This window comes from Lagopus muta, chromosome Z (genome assembly GCF_023343835.1).
Source record: "Lagopus muta isolate bLagMut1 chromosome Z, bLagMut1 primary, whole genome shotgun sequence".
NCBI classification, from domain to species: Eukaryota; Metazoa; Chordata; class Aves; order Galliformes; family Phasianidae; genus Lagopus; species Lagopus muta.
The window spans coordinates 40,983,026-40,998,408 of NC_064472.1; the positions used below are offsets into that span (position 1 = coordinate 40,983,026).

The following is a 15,383-nucleotide window of genomic DNA, read 5'->3' on the forward strand; positions in this document are numbered from 1 at the left end:
ACAACATGCCCAAAGTATCAAAGAACTCCAAACACCACTTCTTTTAAGCAATGCCTGTTGTCATTTTGAAGTACGAATTGCTACTAGCCTGAAAAAGACGTGTAAAACTTACCTCAGGAATGAAAACACATACGCTGGATTTTCATGTAAGACTTTAGATTAATTTTCACTTGAATGGTTACATAAGATGTCCAGGTGCACAGAGTTTCAACATTTCCCTGCTCCTGACAAAGTTTATGTAACTTTCTTAGACTCCAAAACTCTTGTCATACCATGAAGTTTATTTGTAATAGTCAGAAAAAAAAAAAAAAAGAAAAAAAAAAGATATCTGCTTTACCCAATGTATTTGTAAGGTTTTGTCCCTGCTATTACAAATTTTGTCTCTAATAACTGGCAAAGCAAAACAAGCTAGTTGTGAATTTTCAACCAGTTGTCTGATTTCATTCACTGAACAGCATGTTTGTGCTGGTGTTGTAAGCAGGAAAAGAACAAGAATGGTAACACAACCCCTCAGCAGCAGAGCAGCACAAGCATATGTTGCAATAAACAGAACTAAGTCTTAGTAGGGATTCTTCTTTCTCCAAAGGACATTCCAAAGAACAGAAACAGAAGTCACAGCCTTGTCTTTACATATCCTTTCCATTTTCTGTACTGGCTCTCCTGCTGAGAATCCTAAGACCCGCAACAGCTGTTTGACCACATTTTTTTTCTGATGAATGCTGGTGCGACTTGGAGAAAACTGTCTATTAAATAAATGTCTCTGAAGGAAAGCATGTGAAAAGCACCTAATTATCATTTACCTTTGTAAGTATTAAGTAAGTTCAGAAAAGGCTGCAAAATAAATTAATACCTCCAGTATTATTTATTAGTTGAAGTAGTGACAATCTAACTATAGGCTAACAAGTAAACAAGTACTAAAGGTGTGTTCAAGTTAAAGATTATGCAGAAAAATCAGCACCTCAGATTTGGTAAACTCTGTGTGAGCTAAAGGAAAAAGGCACGAAGCTAAGAGGAAGAGACAACTGCACAGAAGATGTCAAATAAGAGGAAACATCAAAAAAGCATTATTAATAACTGTTTGCTATCTGACAGTTTATGCAGGGACTTCAAGAGGTGAGCTACACCATGTCTCTGCTTCACAGCAGAATGAGCTCTGTCAACGCTGGGTGATGCTCATCCAACCTATTCTCAAAGGCATTTGCACAGACTGTGTGAGTTGCCAAGACAACATCCCAAGTACTTCACAATGTTACACAGAGAAACTTCCCCTCTATTCTTCATCTGAATCCTTCCTGCTGAATTTCAGGCCTGCTCCTTTTTGTTTCTACTGTTGGAAAGATTCAAACAAGATTACCATATTATTTTCAATAACTGTCTGTATCACTGAAAGTTATTATCATGGCTGCTCCCCACTAGCCTACAGAAGAAAGGTTTACCCTGTGTTAGTTGATGTTTTTTAGGTGCCCTGGCATTCTTGTTGTTTTGGACTGTTCCTGCTTTATTTATTCAAGAAAGCTGTTGAAAAACACTACAGCTAAGTTTGCCAAAAATATACAAGAAAAAGCGTACTTCAGGCTACAATTTTGAGTTCCTACACCTCACAGTACCTTGATGCTGACTACTCATTTTCATCTTCCTATTCATTATGATCCCAGATACTTCTCTGAAGAAATGCTACTTAATAGCTCTTTCTTCTTCATTTGTGCACCCCAACTTAAATAATAGATTTCACATGTATTCATTTAGTATCTCAACCTGTACCTAGGTCAATTCTTCAATTTTGCTAAATAATTTCTATTCTTCTTCCTGCATTTCTGCATTTAGCTCCTACCAGCTCTGCAGCTCATTTATACTAATAAGAACACTGTCTACATTCATAATCAGAATAGTGTAATAAAGCTTCAACAGAGTAGAGCTCTTGCAGAAGTTTGGTCAATGCTTATTATCACTTTAAGAAGATCACTGGTACTTTTTGTAGCTCTACAACTTTGCTGTATTAATTTCAACCAGAGAATTTTCCTATAGTTTACTTATTCTGGGACTGTCACCCAAGCATTGAGAATACCACTAACAGTAGTATAATACCACTAACAGTAGTATAATACCACTAACAGTAGTATAATACCACCAACAGTAGTATAATACCACCAACAGTAGTATAATACCACTAACAGTAGTATAATACCACTAACAGTAGTATAATACCACTAACAGTAGTATAATACCACTAACAGTAGTATAATACCACTAACAGTAGTATAATACCACTAACAGTAGTATAATACCACTAACAGTATAACCTTTCTCCCATGTCATCATTTTATCATTTTTAAGAAATAAATTACATACTTTATACTTTCTTCTAGGCAAATCCACATTTACCGCTACTTGTCTCTTTGCTATCTGGCAGATAACCACAGTAGGTTACATTATTTGTTCCAGAATGGATTTCCAAAATTAAAGTTGCATATCCTTTTAGATAAGTTTTAAAGAGAGGCTTGCCTTTTCCTGCATGCCACTAACTCAATTCCCCTGTGTAAATTTTGCTCTGCTCTTTCCTTCTGAGACTGAGCTTTACTTTGCAATTTATTTCTAACAATGGGAGACACTGGACACCTGCTCAGAGTTCATCCTCTTACAACTGATGTCAAGAAAAAAGACAGTAGAGTCTCTTTTATAGTAGAGTAGACTTTTATACATCAACTAGCAAGACCTTCCCAGGAGAGGAGCAGAACAGACCATAATCTTAACTAGAATAAGAGACCTCTTGATAACAGTTAGCTGATCCCTGCCCTCTTAGCAGCACCTCAGCCAGGTCGCAATCTCTCTTATTTTACCTAACTATAAACATATAAAAAAATGTTGGTTTTTTTTTTTAAAGATTTTTTTTTTTAAGAATAGGATGAGAGGTAATGGCCTTAAGTTGTACCAGTGGAGGTTCAGGTTACATATCAGAAAAAATTTCTTCTCAGAAAGAGTGGTGACACATTGGCACAAGTTGCCCATCTCTGAAAGTGCTCAGGAATGTGGTGGGTGGAATGTGGCACAGAAGGACATGGTTAGCAGGAATGGTGGGACGTGGTTAGTGGGCATGGTGGTTATGGGTTGATGGTTGGACTAGACAGCCTTAGTGGTCTTTTCCAACCTGAGCGATTCTACGATGCTTCTCACTGCTTTAGTCTACTTACACTTTTTTCTCATACTCAGATTCACTGAAGTTCTGATTATACTTATGACTTTATGGGAAATACATTATTTGTTCTTACTGCACTACTTACTTGTGAGCATTAAGTTCTCACAACATCTCCGACACATTGTTTTCAGTCTTCATTAATATGCACTTTTATGGACTTCAATGGCAACTCTAGAATTTTATCCTGTAGCAACCTAAATTAATTATCTCTATCTATTAACAGATTCAATCAAACCATACCTGGAAAACTGCAAACAGGGACAACATACAGTTGTTGTAATTTCTGTACCATATAAAACCTAACACAATTTATAAAACAAGTTCTATACCACACACTGTGCCAACTTGTTTAAAGTGATTCAACATAATAGAGTAAATTTGCATTGTATGACAGAACAAAAACATTTTTTTGATTTAACAGCGATTGTAGAAATTTTACTTTTCATTAACATATACAGAAAGGTACCAAATAGTATGTATAATAACAAACATCTTGATTACCAGAGCTTCCTCTCTGCAAGTCTGACACGTCTTCATCTGCTAAGTCTTTCTGAAGTTGTCGTCTTACATTTCTGTTTCCTGCACCTTCAACTTCGTGAAAAGAGTCCTTTCTTGTTCTGTTATGCGTGGGAATCCAGATTCCAGATCTGTAGTCTCTCCGGTTTTCAGAATTACCACGGTGGTCATCAGATATCCACTTCTTTATTTGGTCTTTTTGAGTGTCACTCAACTTTGACCCTGGACTGGGAGTTATATTTTTAAGAGAATTTGGGCTACTGAAAACAGTACGTGGTCCTCGTCTGGGACTACCTCCATAATGACCTGGTGTTCCCTTCTTCTTCTGCAGGCTGATATCTATTTTATTGCTATGGCCATTTCCATATTCATCTGTTACTTGGTAGTCTTTCCGTGAGAGACCTCCTTTGAACTCTTCTTCAAATATTATCTCTGGTTCCTTACTTTGTTTGGTAATATAAGGCTTCGCAGTGTCTCCCATAGTTATTGCTATTTGATTCTGTGGTTCACACCTAGAAAATAAAAGTTAAAAGGAGTATTTTAAAAATAATCAACCAATAAATACAGACGTACTGGTTACTGAAATCTCAAAAATAAAAGCCCTAGCTCTGTAATACCGTAAAGACAGGAACATCTTGGTGAAAATGAAATTTTACTTCAATCAAATAAAATTCAAAATTAATATAAGCTTCTCCTCTTGAAATGTCTAAAGCTGGTTCACAAAATGCAGTGATAGTCCATGGCCTTTTTTTTTTTTTTTTTTTTTTTTTTTTTTTTTTTTTCTTCTTTCCCTCAGTATACTCAGCTCAGTATAGAACTTTTAAAGTGTCACAGAACAAACTCTGGTACACACAGAGTATTTAGGCAGCAGTAAAGGCAATGCTCCAAAGTGATGGAACAAGAGGGAATGATTTTAAACTCAAGGACGGAACATTTAGATTGGATGTCAGGCAATGTTCTTTAAGGAGAGAGTGGTGAGGTGCTGGAACAGGATGCCCAGATAGGCCGTGAGTGCCCTGTCCCTGGAGGTGTTCAAGACCAGGCTGGATGGGGCCTTGGACAGCCTGGTCTAGTATAAGATATGCAGGTTTGTGGCCCTACCTGTGACACAGGGTTGAAACTTGATGATGTTTGGTGTCCCTTCCAACTCAAGCCATTCTACGATTCTATGAAAAGCTAATTAAAATCATCATCCAAATATCATCCCCCACCGTCATCTCTGCAGACACTGTTCACTTTGTTAAGAATTAAAATCGTGATCAGTGTTACAGATGAGCAACAATTGGTCTGAGGCAAACATCACCCAGTGATAAAAAAAACCTTAGCTGCTAACGGACTTTGCACTTTTTACCTCTTCCAGAACTCAGAGGTTTCATATTATTGGGTAGTAAAAATGCATATTTCATACTACTATTACATACAGTATTGCCTAAAAAACATGGGCTGCCAATATGCACCCCAGACTTTACCACGTCTGTTTTCTTACCATAAAAAGCTTTCAGAGTACTGTAATTAAGGAGCTAACTTAAACCTGGGAGACTAGGAAAGGAGAGTTATCTGGAAGAGATGTTAAACCAAATAAAGAAAAATCAGTCCGTGCAACTACACCATATTTTACATAATTGAAATCTAGCCATATACAACCAAACTGGAATTTTTTTCTCTTTCAGAAGATTTATGCACTTAAGACTGCAGAGAAAGCTACAGAACTACTGAGGCAGTAGATAATTCACTTCTAATGTATTCAGTATGGATATTGGATGCTTGATTTTATAGATATCTATCTACACCTATACACACACTCACATGTGTATGTACATACATTTACATATGTGCATATACATACATATAAAAAAGTTCTGCAGGCTCCAAAGGCACCAGTATACCATATCTCAGTGTCTGCTTCCTACCAGCCTGAAGCTTTCAGTACGTAACCACCACATAAGCAGAGCTCTGTTCTTACAACAGTGACAGCTCTTGGGTCCCTCTCCGAAGACCTGAACTCAGTCAGTTGCACATTACGGCAGGGGTGCAGTCATTCTAAGTAGGAACCAATAACAATAGCGAGTACAAACTGGACTTGCTTCTTATGCTAGGTAAGAAGCTGCCACCAACTTCTTATTAAACAGGTCCCTCCGCAGTCACCTCGCGAGCCCAGCCCACGCCCACGCACAGGTCGGGCAGGACGCTCGGCGTGCCCCGGCCTCACCCCGCAGCTGACACGAGGCAGGGCGCGGCACTCAAGTGGCTCCGGACGGCCAGCGGTCAGCAGCAACGCCACCGGTGCGAGAGGCACCCCCCGCGGGGTCGGGAGGAGCGGACAGTGCCGCCAAGCTACCGGCCGGCTGCCGCAGGGAAGGGCGCCGTCAACGCCACGCAGGACACGCGCTGCTAAGCCCGGGACCCTCGTTCGCCCCGCAGCCCCCTCTTCCAGCCCTCCTCGCAGCACGCACACGGCTCCGGCCCGCCTCCTACCTCCCCGCTCGGCCCCTACAGCAACCACCCCGGCGCTGAGCGGAGGAAGGGAGGAAGGGAAGGAAGGAGTAAAGGCCACGGCCCGGGCCGCCGCAGGCGCGGAAACTCGGTCGGGGGAGACGCTCGGCGAGAGGGCGCCCGGGAACCCGGCGGGAGGCCCCTCCCGGCCGCCATTCGCCGAGAGAAGGGCACTCACCAGCCGCCGACACTCCGACCCCTACCGCCTCCCCGCCATTACGTCGGGGCGGAAACGCTGCCGTTCCCTCAACGCCGCCGTCCGCGCGGCTCTTCCGGCAACCCGGCCCCGCCTCCCGCTCGCATGGCGGTGCCTGCTGTGCCAGTGGTTCGCCGTACTGTGCGCCGCCATTAAGTGATCATGGGGTTTCCAACGTAGGTCATAGAATCATAGAATCACAAGGTTGGAAAGGACCTACAAGATCATCCAGTCCAACCGTCCTCCCATTACCACTGCTACCACAAGCACTTAACCATATCTCGCAGCTCCTCATCCAGATGTCTCTTGAACGCTGCCAGGGACGGTGACTCCACCACCTCCCTGGGCAGCCATTCCAGTGCCTGACCACCCTCTGAGAGAAAAAGTTTTTCCTTATGTTTAATCTAAACCTCCTCTGATACAACTTGCAGTTGTTTCCTCGGGTCCTGTTCGTTGCTTGGGAGAAGAGGCCAAACCCCTCCTCGTCACACCCTCCCTTTGGGAAGTTGTGGAGTGAAATGAGGTCTCTCCTGAGCCTGCTGTTCCCCAGACTGAACAATCCCAGGTCTCTCAGCAGCTCCTCATAAGACTTGTTCTCCAGACTCCTCACCAACTTTGTTGCCCTTCTCTGGACACGTTTCAGGGCCTCAATGTCTTTCTTGTAGCGAGGGGCCAAAAAGTGAACGCAGTACTTGAGGTTGCTGAACAGGCTCCTTGCTGCAAATGTGCAGTGTATCAGCCAGCCTCGGCAAAGGCAGTCCAGCTAACATGAGAAGATTTTTGTGGTACTTCAGTCATTATCCTTGTAACAAAAGAGTAAATACATTGATCTGAACAGTCACAAAAAGAGTCACGAGTACAAGTAACTTGGAGAATAGGCACTGAGTGCAATGCTATTCACACTTCGAGGTGGAGACATTTCTTCCCACATCTGGATGCAGTATTCCAGGTGTGGCCTCACCAGTGCAGAGCAGAGAGGCAGGATCTCTTAACTTGCTGGCAGCGCTTCTTTTGATGCAGTTGACTTTCTGGGAGAGGGCACATTGCTGGCTCATGTCCAGCTTATCAAACACCATTACCCTTTCACTTTTACCAATCTTTTACCCTTTTACCCATCATTTACCCACTTTTACCCTTTTACCCATCCACCATTACACTTCCTTTCAGCAGACTGGGGAGACAAATGACTGTCAGACAAATACAAGAGTGGTAATGATAAAAAGGTGCTGTGCTGTAAGTGGGTGGGAAAGAGAATTAGTAGAGCTTGTTAAGTTCTTGAATATAAAAAAATATAAGTTCTTGAAATAAAAAAAAAAACAAAAAAAACTAGAAGACCATATCTCATGAAGACAGGCTAGATATGTGTAAGTCAGACTACTGGCTATTACAGAACCATATTTTGTTTTTAAAGACATCTAATTTGTGGATTACTTCAGCACTGATATTGAATCTGACACAGACTTTTTGTTCCAGCTTAAGCTGGTCATTACATTTCCAGTTTCTCCATAACTACATATACTTAGCTTCATATTGTGCTTTGACCCAGCGGACAGCAAAGCGCCATGCAGATGTTCATTCACAGCCCTTCCTCACATGCTTTCTTTCTTTAGGAAAAGAACAACAACAAAAAAAGAATTGTGAGACCTCACAGGTTGAAGTAGGGACAGAGTAGGTAAGAAGGAAAAGAAAACAAAAAGCACCCCCACCCCATCAAAGAGAATACAGTAACAACAAAAAAAGCCCTAACAACTTATGCAGAATACTATTGCTTACCTCTAGTGGGGTGATGCCCAGCCAGTCTCCAAGCAAATACCCCAGCCAATTTTCCCCAGTTTTATGGTTGAACTTGATGTGGTATGGGTATGGAGAACTTTTTCGAGTTTGTGCCAGCAGTCCTGACTGTGTCCCATCCAAACTGCCTGCACGCCTCCACATGCAGAACAGCATAATAAACTGAAAAGTCCTTGTTTTTTTGTATGCACTGTTTAACAACAACAACTAAAAATAGTGGTGTGTTAATGCTACTATTTTCATCAAAAATCCAAAACACAGAACTTGCCAGCTACTATCTCAGCCAAAACAAGTATTTAGTACATTTGTTAATTAAGCATTTTTTGTTGTGAAGCATACTATTTTCTACTAGGGAAGTTTTCCCCAGAAAGAAAAACAAAAACAAAACACAACAAAACAAAACAAAAACAAACAAACAAAAAACCAAAATGACAAAATGACAAACAATCAGGTTTTACTCTCGTTCTGTAAGCTAAATCGAAGTAAGCCAGTGTCAGAAACCCACCATACTGGTACTAAAGGTGATGGAGTTGCCTGGGAGCAGGAGTGGCAGGAAGCAGAGCACGTGTTTTGACTGTCAGCTATCTCTTGGAGCCTCGTCACTCATTTGCAGTCTCTCACTTCTAAATTTCACTGTTGAATCACTCCCGGCTTCGAAAGCAGCTAAGAAGTATTGAAAATGTTGCTGCTTGTCCAAGTGAATGAAAGATTGCTTAACTTCCAAATTAGACAGAAACTTGTCAGCTAGATATTTTACAGTGAGATTTTCCTGAAGACGCTGCAGCTCACTGATGTACTTCTGTGCAGACAACCTGGCTCAGTCAAAGTTTTAGATGCTCACAACTTTTAAGAATTATTTTGTTTTGACAGAGATATTCAAGCATGAATTTATCTGTGGAGAGCAATCTAATGAAAATCCCCAGGTGCTGAAAATAAAGTCATTTACACATGGACACAGAGGGTATATACACAGAATTAGCCCTTTATCAGTTAATCGTTTACATCTGGCAGCCTACTACGAAAATGCACGCAAAACTTACCACACTGTAAGCTGCACCTTGAAGTGGAAGGGGAGTGGGACAAAACCCTGAATGTCTTAGAAGCTCAAAACATGCACTGCTGACCGCAAAAACCATAAATTACAGCTTGATTTGTGTTCAGTAGATGGCAGCAGATTCAAAAGAATTGCTGAAAAGCTGTAACTCAGATGAACTGTCAGTGAAATCAAGACCTAAAAACATTCTTATGCAGCAAAATAAAAGTGTGAAAACAACACAAATTTAGCTAGCCTGGGAAAGGACAACAGTGGGGGGAAAATGTCAGCACAGGCTTCAGCGTCACCTGGCGAGTCATAATTTGCCTGCACTTTCAGGCTCATGTTCCTGCTGATATGTCTGCCATTCCCTAGGCTCACTTGATTAAAGTTAGCAAGTCTATGCCTCCCTGTGCCACCTCCAAGTATTTGTTCTCTGTGTGAACAGTGCCTACAGGAGTATTTTACAATAGACTGTACTCTTTTGAAGCCTTTCTTATTCTCCCTCACTTTCACTTGAATATTTTCTCTGAAATATTTTCTCTTTTACAAAGGCTGTAAAAGTGAGGTAAGCAAAATATATTTAGCTAACAGTCAGTGTTATTCTAACAAATCACTAGATGACCACTGTACCTTATCTTCTCCTGAGAGTTGTCTCAGTTGGGCTCAGGCATGCAGCATGCTTAGAACTCTTATAAAACGGATAATCTAAAAAATAAAGGGCCTGGGGAAAAATACCATAAATGCAAAGCATCACCCTTTCCATTGATAGAAGTTGTTGTTTTTCCAGGGATTCAGATCTTTGTCCTTCACAGTACACAGGTCCTGAAGGTTTGTCAGTACCACTGTCACAGAATCAATGGGTCACAGAATGGCTGAGCCTGAAAGGGATTTCTTGAGATCATGTTGAGATCAATGCCCTTCTATCAAGTAGAGTCATCTAAAGCAAGTTACATTGGACTGTCCATCTGGGTTTTTAAGTATCTCCAAAGATGGAGATGCTTCAGCCTCTCTGGGCAACCTGTGCCTGTTTGACCACCTTCACAGTAATAGACTGTTTTCTCATGCTCCCTTGGAATCCAGTATGTTCTAGTTTGTGCCCACTTCCTCTTGTTCAATCAGCAAGAACTACTGAGAAGAGTCTGCCTCCCTCTTCTTAGGTTCTCTCATCATGTATTTATACACACTGTAACACTCTTTTAGCAGCAGAACAGGCACAGCTCTCTCAGCCTCTCCGTGTGTGAAAGATACTACAATCTCCATATCATATTTATGCCCCTCTGTCAGAGTTGCTTCAATATGTCCGTGTTTCTCTTGTGCTGGGAAGCTGAGAGCAGGCCCAGCTCTCCAGATGTGTCTCACCAGTGCTGAGCAGAGGTGAAGGATCACCTCCCTCAACGTGGGGTGTTAGTGCTATTAGCTGTTGGCCTTCTTTGCCTGGAGTGCATGCTGCAGGTTCATTGTCAATTTGTCATCCACTAGTACACTCTGGATGTTCTTGGTAGAATGACTTTTTCAGCCCTTTCATCTCCAGGAACATACTGATGCATGGTGTTGTTCTTCCCCAGATGCAAAACAACTCAATTATTTGTAGACCAGTTCAATTCATTAAATTTCATGAGGTTCCTCTGAGACCATTTCTCTAGCTCAGATGACAGCACAGCATGACAAAATGAAGTCTCTCTTCATAGTTCTGTATTTTCTGCAGGCTTGGTGAGGATGCACCCCATACCAGTGTTCAGATTGTTTGTGAAAATGGTAAGTATATTTAGTCCCAGTATCGACTCTTAGGGCACACTGCTAGAGACTGGCCTCCAACTGGGATTTGTGCCCTTAGTTACAATCCATGAGCTGGGTAAGAGACAGCTATACAGGGAGATCCTTCTAGCAGAAGTTTGCACAGTGCAGTGTAAATGGCAAAATGATTTGCTTGGTGGTACAGCCTGTAGTCATTCTCAACCTGAAATACATGATACTGGCCAGAGGATTTGTCAGTCTGAAGAACTATCTACAATTAGGTTTTTTGTGGCATAAGGACCAAAGGTGTGATTTTTCCACAGCACTCTGAAGTGTAAACCAGGCTTACTGTGTGAACGGGTAATGAAGCCTGGTTGTGACGCTATTTCATGGCAGACATTACAGGATATGTGCTCACCCCATAAAACAGACGTCTCCTACACTTAGAGCAACCAGGGAATTTTGACAAGATTGCTGATGTTACGGAAAATATTAAGCAATAATCCCTTCCATCAGCCTAATTCCCAGTTCCTCAGCTGGCTAAAAATGTTGCAACTGTTTTATTACAGTGGATAGTTTTACAACACCCACATGTTTTTTAGTTCCCAGGTTGACTGAATTTCTGAACATCATCATAAATTAGAAGTACAGAACTTGACAAGATGTTTGTTGTGAGAATTTCTTGTTTTAAGAAGTACATCAATAGTATTGACTTTACTAATTTACTGTTTGTAAGAAATATAATTTTATAAAATGAATTAAATTAAATTAAATCACTTGCATCAGGAACGGTGTTGCCAGCAGGAACAGGCCCTGCAGGTGTTCAAGGAACTTTTGGATTTTGTGTTGAGGGGTACGGTTTAGTGAGAACTATTGGTGATAGGTGCATGGTTGGAATGGATGATCTTGTAGGTCTTTTCCAGCCTTGATGTTTCTGTGATTCTGTGACTCTGTGAAATGCTTTCATTAAATACAGCCTACATACACACAGCTAGATATATATATCTGTTTGTGTGTGAATGTGTAAATATGAGGGACTGAATACTCATTTCACGGGAACTGATATATTTCTTTTGACTTCATAAACAGAAAATTACTATGGTTCAGGAAAAAACATGGATCATCTTACACCAAGATTTTCTCAAGATGGTCATCTTGAGTCATAAGTACTGGCCTTTATCAGAGTGAGTCATCCTGAATTACATGGTGGTGTTCTGTACCTCTAAGAATCAGACTAGTTACATAAGATCCCCATGTTATCATTAGGTATTTAAATTGAAAATGTTTGTTTATGTTTTAAATTGCTTTTGTGTCATTAGTGGGACACTACAGGCAGATGAAGAATTATGCTATGTAATATTGTTCATTTTGTCATGATTTCCTATGTTTTTCCTCCTGAAAACATAGCATTAATAATTCACATCTGCACAACAGGAGGATCCAGAAAATCATTCTGCTCTCGAGCAGTTATCTCCTGTGTCAACACATCTCTGGAGTAGGCGAATGGAACTGTGTTGGATATGGTCTCCACTGGCTCATGTGAAGACAGCATTTTGACCTGTGGCACCAGCACCTGTGGTGGCACAGCATGTCTTCCTTGTCCCTGCAGCTGCAAGTTCTTTCTCCAGCAGCTTTCAATAAAAAGGGAAGCACTTCCACTGGATTTGAGACCAGATGCCTGATGGTCTGCTTGTGCTTGATGGGCATTTTCTGAAATGGATAAACAAATAAAGTGGAAAGACTTAAGCCAAAAGCTTTAGATTGTCTTCTTGCTGTTGTGTCATTAGATAAGTGGATTCTAGATTATTTGGAAAGAAAAATGAAGTTTTGTCTGGACATTTTTATATCTTTTGTTATTTACAGCTTCCAAGAAAGCATGTATGCAGTCTGGTTGCCAAACTTGGCTATGTAAATTGTTACACATGATGCTGCCTGTTTGTTTGATGAATGTGCCAGTATATATACGCTTGATCTCAAGCATATCATTCTGCCTTTGTCAGTTTCTTTGCAACAAGCACAGCAAGCCAATGCTGTAAATAAACTGGAGTGACTTAAAGATTCTCCTTAGCATAAGTGAAATTGAATTTATTTCTCTACTTTCTGGGATCAAAATAGCTCTTTGGGGACAAGCATGTATGATTTTGTGGAAGTGGTATAGCTGGTGCTTATACTTAAGTGCTTAAGTACGCACTTACGTACACTGCAGAGGAAGGCAATGCAGGTAGAAGAAAACTGGGAGGAATCAGTTGGAGGTAGGAGAAAATGGCACAGAGGAGTCCCTGGCAGCTCCAGGACCTCTTGGAGGGGGAAAGTGGGACAAGTAACATTGCAATACAATTTTCTTGAAGAAAACAACCAATATTACTCAGAGTTGTATCTGAAAGAATGAAGAGATCCCCAAGGCCCTGTGAGGATGGGCCCTCAGGCAGTAAAAAGGATGTGAGGTTGCCATACATCTGGTTAGCAGAGGTTAGCGTGTTCATAGCTGGTGCTGGCAACTGGGTGACTGTGAAGCGAGGGCTGCCTTTATAGTCTTTTTTCTGATGAGCCTCCCTCATTGGCACATACTGCCCTGCATGTTGCTAACTTTTGCAGCATCAGATGCTGCACTGATCTTTTTGCTCAGCTGCTGCTTTGTATCTCCTCACACCTTTCATGCCCAATTAGCATCTTTACCAGTAGTGAGAGCAGGTGAATTGAGCAGAACAGTTCTGTTGCCCTTGAAACTGCAGGATCTGCAGGATCCAGCACATGCTGGCACAGCACTTTATTTTCTGGTGTCAGTTCTTGCTGCTTGGATGGAGGCAGGTGCCAAAAGCCCCTTGATGCTTCAGCCAAAGCTATATATTTTTAAAGATATTTGGTCAGTCCTTGACTTTCCCTCTGTCTTTCCCAAATTTACAATATCAGGCTGTTGCCTACTTGCCTGAAGCTTTTCCTGATGTTTTTAGCTTGTAAAAAAGCTTCAACTCAAAGAAAGCAGATGATGTTGATTATAATATTCAGTTATTAACAAAGAGCCCCCCCCCCCCCCCCCCCCCAAAAGCAAATGTACACTGCCCCAAACAAAGTTTGCTCTGACTGTGCTTAGGAAATTACTTCCTAATTACTAAGAACATAACACACAAGTCTGGAATGTAAGAAATACTGAATATACAACCCTGAATATAGATCTGGAAGCTATATGAAATGCAATCATCTTCTGACACCCTTTAAGCATGTTGGATAGTAATCTGCAGTAGTTTCATTACATTTATAAGACCGTGTGAGGTAAACATGAAAATGAAGTTGTGCCATTTGACTCTACGTGGTATTTCCCTGGAATTTCAATAGATGGAAGATTAATGAGAAACAGGTTCAGATCAGCTCTCACACAGATTACCAGCATGTCTGTCCTTCCGATGTATTGTACTTGCCTGTGTATCGGTGTGTTGGACTGTGTACAGGGGTTGGCAACAGCTTTTCTTTTTTGCTGGGCCACGAGAGGGACCCAGAGGCATAGGCCACTCAAAGCTGTTAGCTTCCAGCCTGGATTTTCTGAAAGCAGCTTTTTTGTCTCCTAGCTTTAGTTTTCAGGAATTTTTTACTACTCACCTGCATGCTTTCTGTGGGAAGATCTGAGAAGGGCACTTACCAAACAAATTGCTTTAGGTAATAAATGATTGTTGAGCAGACGGAGAAAGACTGTGTATCTTCTGGGCCAATAGTTATAAATCATGTGAAAACATGAGGAGGAAAGCATCTACCCTGATGTATTATACCGTGGGTGCATACAAGAAAAATATTTTTTTAAAAGTCAGTGTCTGGAATTTTCCCGTTATTAGTATTTTTGAACATTTAGCCAAGCAGACAACTGTAGATGTGATGATACAGTTCCACAAATTAGAGGAAAGCCTTATTAAAACTAAAGTTGCTCCATAAATATAATAAATTGGAGATATTCTGTAACAGTCAGCTTTGCTGCTGCTGCTGTTACTCCAACAGCTGTGCTGTTTCTAAAATTCTAAAATGTGGAAACAGGGCATTTCTTCCACAGCAATGGAAAACATCCTTGATATCTTCTGTTTTGTTATGGAAATAGCAGCTCTATCTACCTATGGGCTGACTGAGCAGCTTCATTAAGTGGTCCTGAGAAGTACCTTTCCTGATGAGGAGATCTTACCTGCCTTCACAATGGGCTGCTTCCTCTTCTTCTGTTGCACATGGTCACCAGACACAAGGTAGGGTTATGTCCTATGTCCACTGACTGCCCTTCTGCTGCCCACTTACGCTGTTTTAGTCAATGTAAATGATAGCTATGTTTTTATCATTACAAAAGTTATTTCCACTAGGTAGTGGAGCCAGGAATTATTTTACTGCAGAGACAGTTTCTTGTTATTCAATGGAAAACTTATGTTGGTGAGTGACAGTGTCATAATTTGGCC

The 15,383-nt window shown here is 41.2% G+C and overlaps 1 protein-coding gene across 6 annotated transcripts in view; it reads right to left on the bottom strand.

The window, feature by feature from the left end:
- The window catches only part of TUT7 (terminal uridylyl transferase 7), a 32,411-nt gene extending 25,855 nt beyond the window's left edge, over window positions 1-6,556 (bottom strand). For 4 of the 6 annotated variants that reach the window (XM_048932130.1, XM_048932129.1, XM_048932126.1 and 1 more), the window contains exons 1-2: window positions 6,381-6,553; window positions 3,695-4,221 (exon numbers count right to left, since the gene is read on the bottom strand). In XM_048932130.1, the coding sequence (XP_048788087.1) occupies window positions 3,695-4,190 (496 nt within the window). In that variant the 5' untranslated portion in view covers window positions 4,191-4,221; window positions 6,381-6,553. The other 2 variants (XM_048932127.1, XM_048932131.1) reach the window with 2 other exon arrangements.
- Between the last annotated feature and the right edge of the window lie 8,827 nt (window positions 6,557-15,383).